This window comes from Sciurus carolinensis, chromosome 3, assembly GCF_902686445.1.
Source record: "Sciurus carolinensis chromosome 3, mSciCar1.2, whole genome shotgun sequence".
Lineage (NCBI taxonomy): Eukaryota > Metazoa > Chordata > Mammalia > Rodentia > Sciuridae > Sciurus > Sciurus carolinensis.
The window spans coordinates 23,469,468-23,492,069 of record NC_062215.1 but is presented as its reverse complement, the minus strand read 5'-3'; the positions used below and the strand labels follow the sequence as shown (position 1 = coordinate 23,492,069).

Sequence of the window (22,602 nt, the reverse complement as noted above, 5' to 3'; positions counted from 1 at the left end):
GATAACTCAGATTCTTCAAAGGGGGCCAGAAGGCACCACCCTGGAGCCTAGCCCTCCCCTTGGAACACAGGTTTAGGGGTACAGGGCAGTGTCTTACTTGACATTCACAAGCTTCTCCACAGTGGGGAGTAAGAAAGGGAGTCACAGGATCTCCCTGGGAGGTGAACTCTGAGTTCAGGGAACCAGGCCTTAACAAGATCATGGGTTTGGGGGCCCTGTCTCAGAGCCAGCAGTTTCTCTGGGCTGGGGAGATCTTCTCATTCCAAAATGCCCCTTGTGAACTGGGGAGGTCTAGGGACTGAGCATCTCCAAACCAGATCTCCAGCAGGGGTGGCCCAAACTCCCACTCAATCCATAAGCCGTTGGCAGGTGAGCCCAGACTCTCCCAAAGCAGCAGCCACAGCCTGCAGCCCCAAAGCCCACACGCCCACACCAGAGGGGGCCCTGCAGACGCACACCCCGGTGCAAAGCATGTGCGAGGGAGGGACAGGAGCAGGGGAGAGACAGCACATGCAGTTGTCATGGGAGTGGAAGCATCACACACTGACCTTGAAACTCCAGTAGTTTGGCTGCTGATGGAAATAAGAGAAGAGATGGTTATGAGGGGGCAGGGAGGGAAAGGACGGCAGGGGCAAGTTAGAGACCCTTGGAGCTCAGCACTCAGCCCTGGGACATGGGCCCTCCACCCCCTCAGGAGCAGGAAGGAAGTAATGCCCATTACATCCCATTCTCTTCTGAGACCTGAACACCTTGGTGCACCCAGAATGGGAAGGCTTCAGGTTTGCTGGTGGAGGCAGAAGAGAACATTCCAGATATTTACTAGCCACACTCTAATGTAACAGCCCTCAGAGAGATATATGTAGGAAAAGGCACAGATGACCATGATACAGGGAACCCAGGAGACAATTAAAAGATAAATCTGGGCCATGGGGTCAGAGAGATGGCAAGGGGATGGGTTGTGGCAGGTCAGGGGAATTTTCCTGGAAAAGATGGCATTGGGCTGGGGCTTGGAAAATGAGCAGCTGGAGATCGGGAGGAAAGGTGTGTTCGGTGGAGGAGAGCATGGGCGAGCGCCAGGAGCAGGCAGGAGAGAGTATGGGAGAAGAGTCCACAGTCCGGGCTGCTGGGGTACAGACTGGGCCACAAAGGGGCTGAGGCCAGATGCAGAGTGGCCCTTGACCCTGAGTATGTAGACTCAAGTTGCAGGTGGGGGCAAACAGCACATGAATGGAGCAGAGCAGGATCAGAATTGGACCCCAGCAGGACACAGAGGTAGGAGTGGAAGAGGGCAATCAGCTCCCAGGACAGGGAAGGGGGGCCTGCGTGTTAGGATGGGCCTGGACCATGGAGGAGAGTGGACAGATGCCAGTGACTCCCAGCACTGGGCAATGGATAGGGAGCTGTGGGCAGCAAGGGAGCTAGGGAGGCTGGGGACTGGGCAATGCCCTCCAGCTGGGGAGATGATAGAGGGTTCTTCACATCCCTGGAATGGGGGGATTAAAGTTCCCCCTCATTCACAGTAGCTTGGGTCACCCTGCCTTCCCTAGAGACCAGAAGGCCCTTCCAGATGGCTGGGAACAAGGAAAGAGCCACCCTGAGGCCGGGCTGGTTCTTGGCAAAGCTGAGGGCACCCTGCTGACCGGTGCCAGCCTCAGCAGGAAGACAGAGGCAGCAGATGGCCTGGCCCTGGGGTGCCTGGCACAAACAGACAAGATTCACAGGCCTCAGAGCCATGGCAGGGAAAAGGGACATTGGGGGTACCTGATGGAGAAGGACATGAGGCTGGAGTGTCCTGTGCCACTGAGGCTGTCGTGGCCAGGAAGAGTTGGAAAGGGCTGAGTGGCAGGGTACTCTGCCTGACGGGGCTTTACTGAGATGGCCCTTTACAGTGGGGATGAGGCTGGCGGGGGCTCGGATGAAGAGGTTCATTTGCCAGGACTGCCCCCATCTGAGCCCTGAGCCCCATCTCTCCCTGTAACACTGGTTCCAAAAGACAAAAAACTAGTCACACACTAGGCAGAAGAAGGCAAAGTCTGTGCCCCAGCCAATGCCTGCGATCATCTATGGGCACGCCCCCATTACCCCCCTGGTGCCAGGGGATGCTCACTGCGAGGAGGGGAGAAGCCCAGTAACAGGCCCTGGCACAGCTGCTGTGGCCTTGAAGGGCAGGGAGGGGCAGAAGAGGGAGTGGACCCGTAGGGGGCAGGCAGGGCCAGGCAGAGGGCACTGGAAGGTTTATGAGAGTCAGGTCTGCAGACTGGGCATGATGGACAGCTCTGCAGAGAGGGCCGAGCGTCCCTCACAGGAAGTGTATGCAGGGGCCACCCACGGCTCCCCACAACACACGCTCCCACACAGCCTCACACATCCTTAGATAAGGACATTACCAACAGACCCAGAGCAACAAAACACACCCACCAAGGCACACAAGCACTTAGAAGCCATCAGAAACACCCCAGAAATAAACAGAAACTCAGCCCCGTTCATACGGAGGCCACCCCTACTCATGCACACATGTGCCCCAGGACCCCAACTTGCTCACACACACACTGTCACTGGCACAGAAGACAGAAGCACCGACACCATTCACATCACCCTCAGCATACCCAGAGTCACTGTCACACGTGACATGTGGGCACCCATTCACACACACACACACCACAGATACACACAAAGCACTGAACACACAGTACACACTCATGGCCTTAAAGAAAGAGTCATTACTCTCTTTTGCCCTACTAGCTGGATCTGCGTGACACTGACAACCTTAGCTACTCTCCCATGCCTATGATGTCCCAGACATCACATGTCAAGGAGGTGATCTCTTGAATTAAGAGAGGCAGAAGATGCCCCCCCACCACCACCAGTGTCAGAACACTGGACTCAGGGTACCTTGTGAAGATGACTGGGACCCACTTTGTGTCCCTGAGGGAGATAGGTCAGGGCCTGGCTATAACCACAATGGCTATGCCCTCAACATGGGCCCCCCACATTGAGGTCGCAACACTGGTACATCCATAGGGCAGTCATCTGGAAGGAATGGGTCGCAGCATGGCCCCAAACAGAGGATGGGATGGAAGCATCAGTGCCACAGGAACGGTCAGCCAGGCCCCAGGAAAGGGCACACACAGAAGAAGAGCCACGTTTGTGCTCGGGGAATTTGGATGTCTGAGGGACACTGTGATCAGAATCCTGGGGCTTCTGGATCTGAGCTGTGGCACATGTTTGAAGTGACTCCTGCTTCTTCATTCTCCCTCTGAAAAGTGGGGAGAATGATCCTCCTCCATACTAACCCCACCAGGACTGAGGCCTATGGTTTCCTGGTAATTCACTGTCCTCTGAAGGGGAAACTGCAGCAGGAAAAGGCCTGGGGAGACAGCCCATTCTGTCTCTTTTCAGGGTGTTAACCCATGGGACAGCCTTGGGTGAGCAGAGAGTCCTCCCTTTTTCTCCAAGGGGCATGCTGCCAGTCAGTCACTCTCCACCCAACCTCTGGCCCCTTTCCCCTGTTGTCTGTTCCCTCCTGCTGTGCCAACAGGTGCCTGGCATGTAGCAGGCCCTCAACAAATAGGTGACAGAGAATAAAAGCCAACAAAATAGGACCAGCCCACTAGAAGGAGTGGTTTTGAATACTCTGGTGGGGCCCCACTCCCTGCATCTCCTGGCACCCAGCTGCTCAGCCTTCTGGGCCTATTCCCTGGGAATTTCCCAGGACTAGAAAGCCCCCTGGAAGGAGGGCAGAGGACAGGAAAGGCCCCAGAGGTCCAGCTCCCCAACCCTAGCAAAAACCTTAATACCAAGGCAGAGTGACCTCCCTCCACATTCCCCAGGAGGGGTCTGGACTTCCCAGAAGGCAGTCAGAGGGCAAATGAAGAAAGGGTTGAGCAGGAGAGACCCTGCCAGGGGTCACCACTTGTGGGGAAGGATCTTGCAGGAGCTGGGATAAAATAAGAGGGGTTCCAAGAGGATAAGATGGAAACCAAGCATCTCTTGGAACAAGGCTTTCAGAAATGGGGAAAGGGGTTTCTCCAGAGACCTAAGGGAGCAAACCAACTCCTTGGTGAGCAGAGAAAACAGCTTTTGGAGCTGAGGGTTGAAGCCCCTCCCTCTCCCACTCCTTAGCCGCTGGTGGAGGGGAGCTGGCCATTCCCTCTCTGCAACCCGGCTCTGGGAGGGGCGGGGTCAAGCCTCCGGGGAGGCTTAGCTCAGCTAGCTGAAGTCCCCCTATCCCCTGGGCCCAAGTCCCATGTAGGTTAGATGAGTGCATGAACCCTCCTTGACCTCAAGCCGCTACGACGCAGCCTCCCCTAGGGAGGCCAGTCAACGGTCCTCGCCCCCAGTTCCTTAACCCCCTGACTCGGCGTGCACCAGCGCACACACCCACCTCTCAACTCCCTTGAACACAAGTCCACGTAAACACCGGCCCCCAGCCTGGGGCTACGCAACGCGCCCCCGCTGGCGCCCCCAGCCACGCGCAGGCACGACCCTGCCCCTAGGTGTGCGGATGGCCGCCCACACGTACCCCGGCCCAGCGCCGAGAGTGTGTGTTGGGAGAGGGTGAGCTGCGGGAGCCTCGCTGAGCCGGGGCGCGGGCGCACCCCGCGAAGGTCATGACTTTCCAAGATTGGGGGAGGGGGCGCCTGCCGCATTTAGGGGTGGGGGCCGTCCCACGCGGCAGGCACCTAATGCGGTGGGGGAAGGGAGGGGGCGTTTCTCAGAGACTGGGAACCGGCAACGGCTGCGCGCCCCCAGCCTCGATCGGCCCTGAGTGCCGCAGAGAGGGACCCCCATCTCCGTGTCCCCGCCCCCTGACGAACCCCGGCTGCGACCCCGGCCCCCACAGCCGCTCCCCTTACCTGTGGCTACAGGTGTATGCTTGGAGCCCCAGCCCCAGATCCCGCGTGGGGCGGGGGATGGAGGGCCGCCCCCTACTCCCACCCGCCCGGGCTCTCCCCTCCCCCGGCCGCCTCCGCAGCTGCCTCCGCCGCCGGTGCCCTTTGCTGCAATGCGAGAGCCGCCGCCGCCGCCGCCGAGCCGGCCCGGGCCCTGGTCGCCCCGGTAACCGCGACTCCACCTGGCGCGGCGCGGCGCGCCGCCGTGCACATCCCCTCTCTCGGCCCCCTCCCCTGGCGCGGCCCCGCCGGCGCAGCCCCGCCGCGGAGCGGCGGAGGCTGGTGGCTGCGTCGCCGCGGTCACCCGATACGCCGGTCTGCCGCCCGGGACTCGGGTTGCAGCAAGAGGAAGGGAGGTTAGACAGCCTAGTGGAAGCGGGGGGAAGGGCTGTGGCTTGGTCTAACCTCTCTAACCCTCACTGTCTCTAACCCCAAAGGTCTGACCTACCGCCACCTTCCCCACCCACAACCTCCCCTCACCCAGGTCTCAGCTGTGAACTTTGCCCTTTTAATTCTCCCATGACTTAATCCCTAGCCAGTCTGGGAGGTCTAGGACGCCTAAATTTCCTTGATGGCCTCTGATCCTGCCCTACTGTGTGACTCTGGCTCTCTGCTGAATGTCTCTGTTCCTACACTTTACAAAAAAGAACCTCAGACTCAGTTCTGGGGGGCAGGGAGTGTGATGAATTCTAAGTATCAAGTGATTACCAAACCTTGTGCACAGCCACTTTCCCAGGTAATTACAAAGCCCTGGGGCAAAGGTCACCTCAAACTCTTCTTTCTCCATCAGAGCAGATTCCAGATGTGTATAGACTAGAACTCTACCACCTGGGCAACTGAGCTCACCAAGTCCAGTTTCACTCCTGTTTGTCACCCCAACCATATCACAGCCCAAGATGAACCATCTGGGGACCTCTTGGGGAGGGGGACAGAAACACAGAACCTGCCTGTGCACACCACACCTGTCTTCTGCCCCATCACCATCTCTTCTAGGCCCCACTTTGGCCTCCACTACACACCTGGTCAGTCAGGACAACTCTCTCACTCGCTGTCTAGCATCAGGAGCAGACACATCCCTGTTCCCCAAAGTTCAGCCAAGATGGACAGAAAGCCCGAAAGGAAGTGGGCGGAGTGCCCTGTGAGAGATGCCAAACACACCAATCTGTTGCTAGACTGAGTAATGCTCAGCTCCTCAGCTCGAATGTCCTTGCTCTAGAGGCTTGTTTCCTAGGTGGTCACAATTTTCTTTCATTTAATTTTCAAGCCCTGTTGCTCTTCTCCATGAGGCACGGCTGGGTGAGGAACTGACACCCCATCCGGTCCATGAGATCTGCAGCCACTACCCCTTCTCAGCCTCCTACATCTGAACACTCTCAAGTCCAGCACTTCCTGGGATGTCCCTCCCCACTGCAACTGACTCCCTGGTCCCTCCTCCCCACTTGGGCCTCAGACACCTACTTATCTCCCATGTCGGTGTCCAGGCTTGAGCTGGAGCCCAGCCCCTAGTGTCCTATCTAAGTGTGTCCCATCAGGGAAACTGAGACTTGATGAGGGCACAGGACAGAACCAATGGCCAGATGCCCAAGTGTTCTTAAAAACTTGAGGTCAAGCCTTGAACATAGAGAGAGGTGTGGGAGAGAGACATCCTGCAGAATTTCCTGATGATAAATCATCAGGGGAAGGTTGGTGGTGCTCAGAAATGGAAGAGCAAGGTGTGGATAGGAGAATAAGATCTCCTGTCGGGGGTGTAGAATAAGAGACCTCTAGAAACCCCAGGAGCAAGATGGGATATGGGAGTCTCCTGTTTAAAGGAGAAAGAATACAGAAGTGTGTGTGTGTGTGTGTGTGTGTGTGTGTGTGTGCATGTGTGTGTGTGTTAAAATCCTGAGTATGGTCCCTCAAAAAGCTCCTTCCTCCAAACCAACCAGTTTGGGGAGGTCATGGTAGGGAATTAGACAATCAGGGGACTTGCAAGTACAGGTCATAGATGTCTCCCCGAAATAGGGGGGGGCTCCTACATAAAAGAGAAAGGGATGCAAAATTAAAATTCTGGATATCCCCCCTCCAAAAGAAAAATATCCTCCCCAAAGCCAAGCTCTGCCACGGGTTTGGGTGGTGGTGGAGGTGGGTGACTCACCTGGGCAGGCTGGCCAGCCCCGGAGGGGGCGGAGTCGCCATGGAGGTGGGAGCAGAGGGAGCTGAGGAGGCACACAGGGTCCACGGTCCAGCCACCAACCTGTGTGTGTGAAGCGAGGGGACACCCCATTAGGGGGAGCGGGCAGGAGCCGCTGGGGCTGTGACAGGGCAGGGAGGGGCATTGCTGGGGCACATCTTGGGGCACAGAGCTCACACTGCAGAGGGATAGAGGGTTCCTTACATGGGCTGCATCTCTAACTAGTACCCTGAACTATTTCTGGATGTTTATCTCTCCTGTCAGAAGAGGTTTCCCTACTGGATATTCCTGAAATAAACTCCGCTGTCCACTCCTGACTCCCTCACCTGCCTGCCTCACACTCCACAGGGAGCTGCTCCTGGCCTTCCCCCTCCTCCCTAAGGACACCACCTCAGATCTTACAGAGAAGGGAACCACTGGGCAGGAATGACTCTACCCCAGTTGTCTCTGCCCCACAGCACATCTTTCTTTCCTGTTAAGCCAGTGGAAGTGACTTCCTCTCCTACCCGGAGGCCACCAGACCTGATTCCTCAGGGACCCGTCCTCACAGTCTGCTGGCACTCAGCATCTTCAGCTTCCTACCTCCTTTGAGCAGTCATCCCTCCCTCCGGGGTCACTGAGCTGGGGCCCCGAGCCCCCCGTGAATTGGTCACTTACACTCTGAGGTAAAGAACGGACACAGCAAAATGCACTGGAGGATGGCTGTGCGTGGATTCACTCCCTAGGTATCTGCTGAGTATTCACCCACCTCCTCACACCAGTGAACATGCCAGCACCTATGAGGTCCCTAAACACAGCTGCATCCTCTCTCCCAGGCCTGCCACCCCTCGAAGCTACCACCCAGCTAGCTTCATCTTTGTCCTGCTAAACTTTCCCAGAAGGTCTGTGACCAGGGCTCTGGTTCCTCATCATCTCCGATCTCCCTAAGCCCTGAAATTGTCCATTACATCACTCTGCCAGGGGCAATGAGCCCGCAGCCCCAAAGGGACCCACAGCTCCTGGCTGCTCCCCATGGCTGTCTCACTCTGCATTCATTTGAACTTCTGAAGCACAGGTCATCGGCCAGCCAGCTGCTCCCTAGGGCCTCCTTTTCTTCCTCATGGAGCCAAAATGTTCCTGATACCCCTCCCTGACTATCACAGGCTCTCTTCCCTTCTCAAAGTCCATTCTGCCTTGATGGCCCTCTTATGTCCCAGGACTCACTTCTCAAGTCTCCTCCTGAAGCTGTGGTTGCTCTGGAGCTGGAGGCATCCCTGTGAGGCCCCACCCACTCCTCAATTCCTCTTATACTACCCCTCCCCCGACATTTCCCTCTCCCAATCTCTCCAAGGCACCAACATCTCCCTGTCACCCAAGTTGTTTTTCGGTCATTGCCTCCTAGATCCAGGGAGCAAGCAACTCCTGCTTAGTCTCCCCTCCTGACCCCACCCCTTTTTTTCATCCTTACAGGCAAGCGCTTTCTCTTCTCCTTCCCCTGCCTCCAGCCCCCTAGCACCCCTCCTGTTCATCATCCAAAAACAACCATGGTCCCCTGGTCACCACCCTCTGGCCCCGATACATCCCTGAGCTCCCCACTCCCCTGAACCTACTGCACCAGACAAGGGGAAGTCTGTGCCACTCCCCAGACCAACTCTGGCATATGCTCATGCCGCCTCCACCGTAGCTCCAAGGCCAGTATTCTCTTCCTCTGCTCAAACCTCCATCCATCCAAGCCTAGTTTAGGCAGCTCTTCCTCCTGGAAGCCTTCCCTAATCAGGCCTGCCCACCTGCCCACCTCTAAACCCTCTCTCAGTGGACCGTGTCCCTCATACAAAGTTTAACCATCCTTTCTCCCCATTTGTCATCAAAGTCCCTGTCCCCACCAAGCCTGAGCACACGGGGAAACCACTAAGGGCCAGAAACTGTAGCTCTTCCTCATCCCAACCTGGACCCTGCTCCCAGCAGGACTCTGAAGCTGGGGGAAGACAAAAGCCAGAGAAAACTAGAAATGATATCAAAGGGCAAATAGGGTGCCAGCAATGTGCCAATATGTCCTTGTTCCCTGCAATGGGGGGAGGATAGGGCACTTCTCCTCATCCCCAGGCACATCCAGTACTACCTGGAAAAGGGAGACATAGCAAGATCACGCAAGGCACCCCAAGTATTGACCAAAAGGATGCTAATTTGATGTGACACCATCCCTTAGTCTCTTCTCCCAGAGTCCAAGTAGCTAAATGGGCTGCAATCAGTAAGGCACCTCACAAATTCAGAACTAAAAGCAGAATACTAGTCCCCAGAAAGAACTTTCTTACAGATCAGAAGCCCATGCTTGAGTGGAGAGGTGCAGTCAGGAACCTGAGGATTTGGAGAAGGTTGAAAAGCTTCGGGCCTGGGGTGTAGCTTGGTGATGGAGCGCTGATCTAATATGCCTGCACCCCACCCCAGATGGAAGGAGACAAGTCCTGGTGCAGAGGCAGAGGCAAAGGCCTCAACTCCCTCTGTAAGCCTTACTGACAGCAGGAAGCAAGCCAAGGCACAGAGAGAGGAGACCTCCAGCTCAAAATTACACAGCTAGTCTTGGGGTGAATCAGGGAGAAAGGAGGTAAAAGACCCCAGTTTGGGGCTCTATTCTTGCAGGGAGCGTGGACACACCAGATCCATCCTGCTGAGAAGTCACGGACCCCACCTCTTAGGGCCCAATTCACAGGAATGCCAAGGTCAAACAGTCCAACTCCACCCTCAGGTTCAGAACCTTCAGTCCCCAGGGCTGTCGCTTTCCTTCTTCCCAATCACTGCTCTGGCCTCCAAGGCACACCTTCCTGTCTTCTGCCCAAACAGCCTGACGTAAAAAGGTTGGGTTCTTTCGGCCCAATCCATGCTCCAAATTCCAGGATAGCTGAGCCCCATCCACTTCTTCCCCAGGCTCCAAAAAAAGGCCAGCCAGGGCTACTGTCCTGGACCGACAGTTCCCCAACTCTGCCCTCCCACCTCGAATCTGTCCCAGAGGCCTCTCAGTTGGAATGAGCCTGGGTCATGGGAGCCCGGTCAGCCTCCCTCCCCTGCCGCCGCCGCCTCCGCAGCCCGAGCCCGAGCCGGGCTCCCACTCACCTGCTCGCGCATCCTGTCCTGCTGGCCTCGAAGGGCCAGGGCGTGCTGCGGGTACTTGCTCTTCAGGTGGTCCATGAAGGCATCACGCTTGCGGTCGGCGTCCGCCTTCTGGAGACCGCTGAGCGCCTCCAGGCTCTGGGCGGCGATCACCGTGTGCCGCCGCTCCGACGTGTGCACCAGCCCCACGTTGGAGAAGCGCCGGCCCCCGCCGCCCCCGCCGCCCCCTCCCCCCAGGGTCCGGTACTCCCGCGGGTACTCGGCATCGTCCGCAGACAGCATGGGGGGGCTGCTCCGCTCCGGATCTGCGAGAGGGGAGAGGGGAGCAGCGGGGTCACGGAGTGCCCAGCCTGGGGCTGCCCATCCCCCACCGGGGGTCCGGGGGGCGGGCCGCAGTGCCTAAGTTTAGGGGCGGAAAGGCCTCTGGGGTGCGGCAAGAGTTGCAGTCCCCCCTGTGGGGCACTGAGGGAGGCAGAAGGGTAGTCCGGGTGGAATGTGCACTTAGAGACCTATGAGACGGGTGGGGAGCAAGGTCCAGATGCAACCTCTTGTTCCTCCTGCTGAGGTTGGGGCGGTGATGACCTTGGGAGGTGCTGTCCTTGAGACCAAGGCGCGGGGAGGGGAGCAAAGGGCCTAACACTCTTCTAGTCACGCACCCCTTCCCCTTCCTAAAATTGGTGTACATGGGAGCAGGAAAAAGGGGCGTTGGCTGTTATATACTTCCTGAAAGGAAGCTTTACTGTGTACCTTTCCAGTGCATCCTCTAAGGAGAGGCAGGAGGTTCTAGCCTCCTCCCTCAGACCTGCATATCCGGGACAGAGTATCCTCAAGACGGGGGACTGCCTGGAAAAGTGGCCAGGACTGGGATATATTGGGGAAGGAGGGCTTCCCAAGGGGTTGGAGCCCCAAGGTGAGGGGCAGAGGGACCCCCATTCCCCTCCCTCCCCAGAGACAAACAGATAGACAGACAGGAGAGGCTGGCACAGAGAGGACAGCGAGAGATGGATTTGGACAAACTTAAAGAAAAAAGAAAGCAGACAGAACAGCTTAAGCCCCCACCCCACCACTTTTTCAGTCTCTCCTCCCAACACACACACACACACAATCTCAAGAACCATAAGAGACGCACAGGGGACAAAGGACAGCACAGAAGCAAGGAACAAAGAGAAGGCCGGGGGTTGAGGTCCCCACGCAGAACTCTGAATCCCTTCCCCAAAACCCACCAGCCCTGAGCTCCTGGCCTCTCCTGCTCTGCTGTTCCCTACCCCTGAGCTCACATGACCCATGGCTAGGGGTTCCAGAGGTTGCCCTCACCCCCAGGGAGTGGGAGGCCATGCCGAGGGCCAAACTCAGCCATATCCCTGGGCATACAACAGAGTTCTCCCTTTCTCCCAGAAGTCATTCCCATTGGGAAATAAGCAATCTCCCGAGCACACGCCCACCCTCACAACCCTAGAGCAGCACCGCCACCCAAGTGTAGCCTAGGACTAGGGCATTAGGCTCTGCAGGCCAAGGTGTGCACTTGTGTCCTGACTGGCACAGGGGGACTCCGTATTTCAAGAAAAGCAACCCCATGCCACCAAGTCAGACACACACACACCCCTCCCCTGGCTAAGGCTAAAGTGTGTGCATCTGGGGTACACAGCCTGAGAAGATTCAGAAACTCCCACCAAAACCAGGGCAAGAACAACACTTGAGAGTACAGAGACCAGCAGCCTACCAGGGACTCCCCACCATTATCATGGCCCACGAGCTCCCATCACGCTTGTTAGGTGGCGTTACTGCCCAAAGCCACAGTGAGTGGTAGAGGCCCAGTTGGACCCCAGTACCTATTAGGTTTGCACACCACACTTCCCTCTGCAGATGACAGTTGTCATTGAGGGAGCGTGGCCCAGCTCAGGGGGGGCTCCCTTGCTTATCTGCCACTCTCCCAGATGCTAGGCCTCTGGATCACCCCTCCCTTCCTCAGGCATCCTTCATCCCTCACCACAATCACTGTCCCCCTGCTGTGCTCCCCACAGCAAGGTCCGGGTACAGAGATGATTTTGAGAAGAACGTTGTTTTATATTTTAATAATTAGATCTTTATTTTATAAGGATTAGAAAAAAAATCCCAATGAGAAGGTCAAACTACTGGTTTCATGGATACTGTTCCTTTGTGATCTCAGTGAGATAAGGTTTCCTCTAAGTAAATGTATTTAAGTTTAAAGTGAGTCGAGTGAACAGAAATGATATTGAATTAATATAATACAGTGCAAATGGTTCCCTGATATGGAAGAGATCAGGGAAGATGGCAGCTGACTGGGAGAGGCTGGGAACATTGGGGGCACCGTTCTGAGAGCCTAGTCCCATGATTGACCTCCCTTCTCCTCCATTCACCCTCACTCCCAGCTGGAGGTCTGTAGCCCTGTTGGGTACTGCTCAGCAGGAGACTCTCCACAGCCGAGGGTCCTAGACACTAGACACTCCAGAGCCCTCCGTTTGCCAGGTCTCAGACATTTTGCCCAGGGTCTTGCTGGAACCAGCTCTGGAGCCCAGTTCTAGCCCTGCCTGAGCCCAGACACCTCCTCTTCTGTCAGCCAAGTTCCTCTGCCCTCCTTGGGCTCTGAACACACATAGCTACTGTTGGGACAAGTCTCTAAATTCCATCTTCTAGCTGCTACTCTCCTGGCCCCAGAAGAGACCTTTATGCTCCTCCCTGTCCTCCTTCACGCCTCCTTCTCTACCTCCTGGGGGGATCTTGACATGTCTGGGGTGGGCAAGCAGAGTATCAGTCTGAGATGGGCAGTGACTGTGGGGGACCCCCAGGACTCCCCAGGCCCTTCCAGACAGATAATGGCAGGGAGTGATCCCAGAGCAGGCAGAGGAGAGCGCAGAGTGGGAGCACCAGGCTGTGCTTTATGACCAGTCTCACCGGTCCAGGGCAGGGATAGGTAATGGGGAGGGATCTGCGGAGCAGGCTTGAACTGAGAAAGGAGCAGGGATGAGTCTCACTGCCTCCAGGAGGTCAGGGCTCATCTCTGGGGTACCCAGGCATTGAGAGGAGGGTGCAGGAGCTAGACTCTTGGGGATGGGAGATGGGGAGGGAGCTGGAGAGACAACCTGCTAACTCCAGGGGCAGCAGCAAGGAGGGGCTTTGGTTTGAAATGCTTTAGAATCAATTTAAGAACTTTCAAGATTCTTGACTTTATTTAACAAAAAAAAACTGGAGTATCTGGATAACCCTGGTGTCCTGGTTCCCCACTCTGTACAGATTCAACTTCTTTCTGAAGGGCCTAGTGGAGCTGGGAGGACCAGCCTGGGCTCCTGGTGGGGGAGCCATCTGGTTGCCCTTAGGAGAGAGGTGCCACTGCTAGCCTCCAGGCAACCCTGAAAACTCAGACATGACTTCATCTCCCGGGGCCTCCCAAGCACCTAAAGTCAGAGCACTGGGAGAAAAAAGTCCTGCCAGAAAGACACCTGGGTTTAATCACCTCCGTCCTCCAGAGACCCCAGGCTAGCCACCCATTTAGTAATCCAATCAGTCAGCAAATCTCCCCTATGAAGCCCCAGATCCTATATCTGTAAAATGGGGATGTTAACTCCAAACCTTGTCCCACACAGGGACAGTTCAGTGGAAGAGAATGGAGGAGAAAGGACATTGTTGTCAATGAAAGACATTCCTGACCTGTGGTGTGCTGGGTCCTGGCAGGATGACCTCCCGATTACCCCGGAGCCTGTTCCAGCCACCAGCAAGTTCTGAAGCAGCCCCAAGCCTCCCGAGACTGAGCAGCCCAGAAAAAAGCCAGGGAGATCGATTCCAATATAGCAAGCAGCAGGATGCAGGCTGCTGGCCCACGGCCGATCAATGCTCTCTGTTGAGTGGTGGGACACTGCTGGGGACCAGGGCAAGTTCTATGGGGAGGGATATGGGGGCTAAAGGACCCTGAGCCAGGGAATTCTAGGGTAAGGGAAGCAGAGATGGGGTGTGCTGGGGGAGTGGGAGGGGAATGAGGCCCCCTGGAGGGATGCAGATTAATGAAGATCAGGGGAGCCAGAGAGGTAAGGAGGGACTGCAGGTCTCCCTTCTCTCCAAGGGCCCTCTGCATTCAAGGCCTACTATAATTTTTTTTTTTTTTTTTTTTTTTTGTACTAGGGATTGAACCCAGGGGTGCCTAACCACTTAGCCACACCCCCAGCCCTTTTTATTTTTTATTTATAGAAAGGATCTCGCTAAGGCCTCACTAAATTGCTTTGGCTGGCTTTGAACTGAGGCTGAATCCTCCTGCCTCAGTTTCCCAAGCCACAGAGATTGCAGGCGTGCACCACCATGCCTAGCTAATTCTTGGATCTTGAATCAGAGAGTCAGGATACAGGGCCTGGTGAAATTCAGCATTACAATGAGGGAAAGCAGAAGGTGGGAAAGGGGCGCTCTGACCCCCTCCCCTCAGCCTGGGAAATCAGGGAAGGCGAAAACGGGCAGGTGACTGGGAACTGGTAGGCGCCCCCCAGTGGCCAGCTGAAGATAAAGGCACAGGTGCTGGAGAAGAGAGGACATTGTTATTTGTTCCGCCCATTCCAAATTCCACATTTATTTATGGGCCTGATATATTTTTATCCTCCACGGCTTTCTTTTACATGAGATCACTGTAACTCATTATAAGAATTAAGATCACAACATCTTGGTGACATCATCACATAAGCCATTGGGCCCATCCCCACCTGGTGTCTTCACCCTGGATGTCACCATCTCCTCTGTCCCCTGGCTGCTGCTGGGCAGCATTCACACATGACATCATCATCAGAGGAAGAGAATGGGGAGAGAGGAGTGGGAGGGAGAAGACGGGAGGGAGACAAAGGGGAGAAAGTAGAGGGAAGAGCAAAACCCCAAGCCTGGAAGCGAGAGCAAAGGACTCCGGGGGCCCCAGGGGCAGGCCTCACCAGGCCCCCAGCTCAGGACCCTGTCTCCCTCTCCCCAGAGATCAAGAGGTCAAACAAGACTGTCATATGTCGTATGACACACGTACCTCTGATCCACTGCCCGGGCAGAGGCAGGCTGCAGGCCTGGCAGGAGGAAGGGCAGAAAACTCTCTGGTGACACCTATTCAGGAGCCCCCAGGGCCCCCAGGGCCTCCAGAACTAGGCAGGGCAAGGGAAAGTTCGCATAGAAATTGAGGTGCATAGAGGCCTGCCTCAGACCCCAGAGTGCCTTGCCACGCACACAAGCAAACACCTGCAGCACGAGGCGCCCTCAGCCCCCCTCTGCAGCCAAAGCAAGAGGAGCCCAAGTTGCCCTGGAGGAGCCCTGAGGCTCTGCCACCTTCAATTCTGCCTGATGACTCTATCCTGCTGACACCTACTGCAGCTAGGAAACACACTGTGCTGGGAGGTTGGAGGCCAGAGGACAAAGGTCAACCAGGGACAGATCTGTCTCCAGCTTGGCAGAGGCCCTGGGAAGCCTGCCCCTGCCCACCCAGCACAGAACCTGGCCTCTGTCTCTGGGTGCCCAACTGTCTTTCCCCTGCGCCTGTGCCCCACACCCCACTGTCTGTCTGTGGGTCTTTGGAGCAGAAGCCCATCTGTGTCTGTTTTCTAAAACCAGCTTTTCCGCCCCATACCACAGCAACCAAAGTCATTTTCCGGGCAATTGCCTTTCTGTAAACATTCCTGTGTAATATCCCCCCAAATTGCTAATGCCCAGCGCCCTGTTGAGTCTCCCCGTCACTCCAACCAGAGCTGCAGAGGCCTGGGCAGGGACAGGGGGAGGACATTTGGAGGGAAGGAGGCCACTGGGCTGGGGATCAGAGACAGGGGCTCAGCTGAGCTCCAGCCTGGGACCCCCACACCTGCACCCAGGACTCCCTGCCCTGTTCTCTGCCAACCCCTAAATGTCAGGCCACCTCAGGAGAGCCTTTCCGGTCTGGAAGGAAGGACAGAGGAACAAGGAAGGGAGAGGGTGTGGGATGGGGTCCTTGGGGAGGGTCTGTAAGTAAAGCAGTGAAAGCACGGGGGAGGTTAGACGATGAAGGTGACTTGCGGCGGTAGGAGTCAGAGGAAGGGCGAGGCTGGGCAAGCTGTCATCACTGAGTCCCCCCGGAAGGCCAGCTCCCCTCCCACCACATATGAGAAGGAAGACAGAGAAAATGGAAGCGGCCAAGCAGAGCCTGTCCTCCCAAGATGGACCCTGTCCACTGTGGGTCCCACAGTGAATGGGTAGGGAAGGCAGGCAAGGCAGGAGGGTATAGATGGTCCTGGTGACATCCCTGGGCCTCCTCCCCTTCACCATGAGCTGCAGAATCGCCATGGGCAGGCATGGGCAGCAAGGAAACCCGAGGGCCAAGGAGGTTGAGTCATTTAACCTGAGTCACCACATGGACTCCCTTGCCCCAGGGCTGAGGGGAGCTGGCAGCACTGTGGCCTGTGTCCCTGTGCTCTCTTCCATCCAGGGCCCAGGGACCTCTGCTGTCCCCAGCTCCAGGGAGCTGGGCATCTGGGTGAGGGAGCCCTGGAGGGAGCCAGGAGCAGAGGAGATACAGAGGGAGCTGGGGAGGGCAGGGCGCCGCCAGCCACAGCTTCACGCAGGCAGAAAAACACAAACCAATTTGCGCAGATTTAAAACCCACCAAAGGCCACTTAGTTGGTAAACGAGTTGGAATCTAATTAAAGGACCTCGTCAGGGCTGAGGAAGGAGAGCTCACCTGCCTAGAGAGGCTGTTAGGGTGGAGCCTAAGGAGATGCTCCCAGGAGAGCTTCTGGAGCCTTCCACAGGGAGGAGCATTTGAGGACCCCTGGGTGTGGGGCAAGGCCGCAGCAGCTGCTCACCCTGCCAGCTTCCCCACCCCAGGACTGTCCTGCTCGCTCTGGTCACTCTCTCAGACTCACAGCAGTCCCAGGACAGGGGCCACAGGCCCCCCAGACTGAGCACACCCTTGGAGCAGACCCATGTCTGTGCCATCAGACTTGGACCTCACGTGGGGCAAAGCGACCCTCAGACCCGACACTCCCAAGCCCAGCTCAGAGCCCTCGTTTACTTCATTAGATTGGGGGCTCCTCAGGTCAAGGCCTTGTCTCCTCCCTCAGTCTGAGGGCCTCCCTGATGGCAGAGGTGGCACTCCACACAGATTGGGTGGTCCTAAAGAACAGAATGAGAGGAGGAGACGCGGAAACCACCGCTGGAGGGGGCTGAGGGCTGGGAACAGTCAAAGATGCCAGGTCGTGCTCTGTGGTCAAAAGTCTTTCACAGTAGGGCAATTAAGGCCCAGAAAGCAAAACTGGCCAGGTTACACAGGAGCTGCAGGCAGAGCCAGATAGGGGACCCAGGTGTCCTGGCTCTTGGGAACAAGGATTTTTCCATTCCACTCTGCCCCTTCCCAGAAAGCAACTACCAGGGGAGCCTCTCTGCAGGTTTCAGGCCCCAGGAGGACACAGACTAACAACCTCTGAGTCACAAAGCACACTGCAGCACCCAGGCCCCAGAGATACGCGCTGGAGGGTCACGGCCAGCGAGGCCCAGGTACCCAGCCCAGCTGGGCAGGATGCTCACCACACAGGAGCCAGGGTCTCCACGTGACAACCCGACCCCACACTCAGACAAGACCCCCTCTTTCTAAAAGGGCCAACAAGTCAGAATTTCAGAGCTACAACCGCCCCCCTTCTTTATGCTCCTCCCTCCCACGCACAGCAGGCAAAGCTGTGGCATCACCAAAAATCACTGAATTTGAGGGCGAGAAAGCTCTGCTCCAACCCGGCTCTGCCACTAACTAGTTATGTGACCTTGAGGAGGTCAGGGACCTCTCTGAGCCTCAGTCCTCTCATTTGTTGTTTAAATGCTAATCACAGACAGGCATTTGGGTTGTGCCCTGCATGAGGGTATCTGACCAAGGAGGTGAGGGGCCAGTTCTTTCCTGATCTACCCCAGCCTCATTTCCTTTCCTGCTGTCAGAGCTGTATCATTCCAGGATCGTGGCTTTTGCATTTTAGCTTCTGAGGAGGATTTGGCTAATTGGCTTCCCTGGGAAAGGAGCATGTCACCCTCCGTCTGAAGCCGGAGCTGGAAAAGCTGGGAACAGCCCTGGCAGTGCCCACGCGGTGCTGTGTTAACAAGCTAACTTTTGCCTGGTGTCTCCATCGCTCACGCGCCGGGAAAGGTGTCCTGTCAGCTCCACGTCTCCCTGGAGAGGCAGCCAGGAGGGAGGAAGGGAGCCTGTCCTCCCAGCTTGCGCAGGAGGATGCCAGAATACCCTCTTCCCCAAGGGGCTCTCTGGCCCCAGGGGCCGCACCTGGAAGAGCAGGTGTGAGCCAAAGGGCCTTAACTTACACCTTGAAAGCTGCATGGGCTGAAGGCATGGCCGAGGGAGGCATCCTGTTTCCAGGGGGAGGAGCCCCATCTGTCCCTCCATCTGCGGTGGGGTGGGGGCCACGCTGTCTTCAGCAAGGGCCTCGTAAATACTGGGCAGAAGACCAAGCCTTGGCCCAACCTCTCAAAGTCCACCTCAGAGACCCCATTCTCCAGGGGGCTCAGCCCTCCCTAGAAAGCCTTGTCCCAGTCCTGGGACCCCAGTACCCAGAGAGCTCCCTCGGCCACCAGAGTGGCAGGATGCCTGCCGACTCCGAGCCGTGCGCAGAGGCCGGGGCAGCACGTGTGCTTGCTCAGCTCCTGTCATCAGACTTGTGACCGTGACACATGCCCACCACAAGCCTGCCTGCCCTGCGTCCTCCATCAGCATACAGGGGACACACCGGGGCCCAGCCAGGACTGAGGTCTCCACCCTCACTCTCCGCTCTGCCATGGTAGAGGCCACCTGTGCCAACAGGACACCTGGTCCAGGCACACACACCAAGTGCACCCAAGTCCCCCAGAAAGGTTGTAGCGCATCTTTGTCTCCCTCATGTTCCAGGTCAGCGCATGTCCAGCTTGGGAGGGAAGACAGTGGGGACGCCCCCTGGCCCATCTGGAGTCCAGCCTCACCTCTTCATGGAGGCACTTTCTGGGGGCCTCCTTCTACTTAGCCACATCCAGGGTTTCCATTCTGTCTTGACACACAGGATGGCCCAGCGACTTCAAGGCCATCCCCCTCTGACTGGTGCTTAAGCAATGCCAACTTCAAAATTCTCCTCTGGGTCTGGATGCCCCGGCCCTCATCCCTCCTCTACGGAGAAGTCCTGCCCCGGACACGCCGGCACCCCAGCTTCCTGCTGAGGCTGAAGGGTGAGGACAGGGCTGCTGCCCGCCGCCCTGTGCATCACCCCTCTGCCCTAACAGTCAGCTGAGAACCAGCAGCCAAATCTGCAGCCCGTTATATCCTCTCCCCAGGGATGCCAAGGTTAGTATTCTGAGAGGCTATGGAGGGTGGGAGAGGAGGAGAGCCGAGATCCAAGACGGCAGGAGGAGAAGGCAAGTCTCCTGCCTGGTCACTGGGTCCAGGCAGACCTGGGAACTGGGCCTGATCAGATACCAGGGGAAGTTCTCTCTGTTATCTAACCTGAACCCTTCCATCATGACAGAATGGAAGGTAGAGTGGAGACTGGAAGGCAGGGACATAAACCGTGTGCCCTGCTCTCTGCTAAAGACTGGAGACTCCCAGCTCTTCTCAGACCCTGCCACCTTGACTGACGGGGTCTAACGGATGCCTGGGAAATACAGGCCAGCTGTGAACTGACTCCTCTCTACAACCCCCACAGTACAGCCAGGAGTCACTTGGCTCTCACCTGTCACAGGCTGCTCTCCCATTGTATAGGTGAGGAAACTGAGGCTCGGGATGGAGCAGCTTGTCTGAGGCTCGAGTGGGTAAGTGGAGGAGGCGGATCTCAGCTGTGGGGCTCAGATCCCCTTCTTTCGCTACACCCTGCTGCCCCGGAGGAAGGTGGCAGTTCTGCCATCAGGTTGCCCCTGAGTCTTTGTCTCAGCCATAAGGACAGAACTTCTCATGTCCCTGTTGGGCCCACACCCTGGGAAGGGAACAAATGACCTTCCTGTCTCAGTGACACAGAGCCCCCACCCAACCTCTCTGGGGAGACAGGGCTCACCGCTGGGGGTGGGCAGGTGCCCAGCGGCCCAGCTCCCTCCTGCATCCTGCCCTCCAGAGCCCCGACCATCTACATGTCCTTGATTGGCAAGTCCCATGTTGTCACCACCCCTCTCTTTTGGTGGCTTTCAGAGCTGCTCCAGTGGTCCGGACCAGGTCCCGGCAGCCCAGGAGATGACTCCTTTCTGTTTCCGCTGCTAACTTCCTCTTCCAGCCCCCCTCTGCTCCCACATAGCAGCCAGGCAAAAATGTCCAGGGCGTGAGTGGTCCTGCTCCGCTGCTCCCAGACCAGCACGGACCTTCCTGGCCCCCTGCTCCTGTGCCTCAGGCCTCCCCTGACCTTGAACTTCAGGGTCCAACTTGACTTCTCCTGCCTGGAACAGATGACTTTCCCAGTCAGGAAAGCGAAAACTGCCTGCTCCTTGCGGGATCTTCCATCCACCCCGGGCGCTTGCTCATGTGACTGGAGGGACCTACCCCACCAGCTATGCCCTTCACAGCCCCCGCAAGGCAGACCCAAGACCCAGACACCAAAGGGTGTGACTGGGAGTCTGAGTGAGTAGCTGCTCTATCTGTAATTCTCTAGCCAGTGGCCTGAGGCCCTGGATGGCCTGTCCAGCAGCCAGCCATCTCAGGGGCAGGACTGGCCACCTTGAGGATGGAGAAACCACAACCACACAATAAGACCTGATGTATAGTAACCACACAGTACTTCCTCCTTGCTAACCTACTTCCTTCTCCCCAATGCTACCCTGCTGCCAGAAGGCCCCAGGCTTGGAAGGAGAAGCTCCCCTCCCCCAGTTGTTTGCCTGCACTGTGCCCCACGTCCGCACCCCATGCTTGCGCAGTGGCTAATTCTGGCATCTCATCAGACAGTAATTATGGGGGAATCAGCAGCACTGTCATCTCTGCAGCTCGGCACCTGTCACCACGCTGTCCCCGGGCTGTGGGTACAGGACCAGAGGCTGAGGAGGAGGGGTGGACTCAGGCGAGGGGCACCTGCTCCCTTCCGGCCTCGTGGTCCTCACCTCCCAACCTTCCACCTCGCAGGCAAGCGGTGCACATCAGCTGAGTGGCTGCTGGCCATCCGAGGGCTTCCTGTCGCTCGGGGCAAACACACACCCATGACCAAACAGTAGACAGAAGGACAAAGCAAGCCAAGGCTCAAACTCACTCTGTCACTTCCCATGTGTGACCTTGAGCAAGTCATTTGATCTGTTTCTCACTGGCAAATGGGGAAAATAATGCACCTTGGAAAGGTCGGGAGAGAAAGGCGGACATACAGTCACTCCACAATCAGTTCACAGTGACCACGTGCCTGGCAGTGTGGCGGGGACAGAATGGTTTAGTGGGGATCACGCTGTGGCCACCCTGGGGTCCAGACATTTGCTGGTTTCAGTGGTGTTTCATTCATCCCTTTGGATTTTAGTGTCTCTAAGAAGCACACATTTGCCTCCCCTTACCACAGTCCTCACTGTTCCCTATTGTCCTCATCCTGTCCTCATCTCTATTGCTCATGTTCTGTCCCTGAAAGGCAGTGTGCTTGCTGCCTCCAACAGTGAAAGTAAACCAGTAGGCAGCTGGGGAGGCCGAGGCAGGAGGATTCCAGGTTCAAGTCCAACCTTATGACTTAGAGGGGCCCTAAGCAACTCAGAGAGACCCTGTCTCAAAATAAAAAATAAAAAGGGCTGGGGATGTGGCTCAGTGATAAAAAGCACCCTGGGTTCAATTCCCAGTACAAAAAAAAAATTTTTTAAAGTAAACTAGTAAGCTGGTTATGTATAGAACTGGCGACTGTTCAAGGCAGATCACAGGAAGAGATTAGATGGTGCTCTAGGGGTTCAGAGAGGGAAGACCAGAGGCGACCAGGGAAGGAGGCTGAGGGTGGGGCAGAAATAGGAGGCGAGGAAGGAGGTGGCACTTAACTGTGCTTCATTGCCTGGCACGCAGTAATTGTTTGTTGAATGACTATGTGATCATACATGTGTCAGGCACAGCCCTGGAAGAGGAGCCACAGGGCCAAGGCTCATGAAGCTGGTGAAACCCCCACTTTGTCCCAGTAAAGGCATCTCAGGAGGAGTGGAGTTGGGAGGAGAAGGTGGGGATGAACCTGAGTCGGTTCTCAGTGGCAGGGACCACACAGGAACTACTTGCAAAAAGGAGCCAGGCAAAGGCATCCTTTGTGCGCAGCGTGAGGGACTAGGGCTAGACCTGAGAAAGCAAGGGAGGAAGGCAGGATGAAGGAGAGGGCACAGGGCCCAAGCTGCCCTGGTGGAGCCTGGCGTTATCTGTGTGGCCGCGGAATGTTCCTGAGCCCTGGGGTGGGTCTCTCTGCCTCCTCCCCAGTGAAAGAGTCAACAGCGTCCAGATCATGGTCGGCAGTGGACGGAATGAACTAACGCGAGCGCAGGCCTAGTCCAGCGCTCAGCAAGCTGGTCCTTAGTGTTCTC

At 56.7% G+C, this 22,602-nt stretch overlaps 1 protein-coding gene across 21 annotated transcripts in view; it reads right to left on the bottom strand.

Annotated features, from left to right (window-relative positions):
- The window catches only part of Srcin1 (SRC kinase signaling inhibitor 1), a 64,312-nt gene that overhangs the window by 28,800 nt on the left and 12,910 nt on the right, over window positions 1–22,602 (bottom strand). For 14 of the 21 annotated variants that reach the window (XM_047543521.1, XM_047543512.1, XM_047543517.1 and 11 more), the window contains 3 exons: window positions 10,153–10,454; window positions 7,030–7,128; window positions 549–572 (listed from right to left, as the gene is read on the bottom strand). In XM_047543521.1, coding sequence (XP_047399477.1) covers window positions 549–572; window positions 7,030–7,128; window positions 10,153–10,454 — 425 coding nt within the window. Of the gene's footprint in view, window positions 1–548; window positions 573–4,856; window positions 5,157–7,029; window positions 7,129–10,152; window positions 10,455–22,602 lie in introns of those variants that run through there. The other 7 variants (XM_047543518.1, XM_047543534.1, XM_047543513.1 and 4 more) reach the window with 6 other exon arrangements.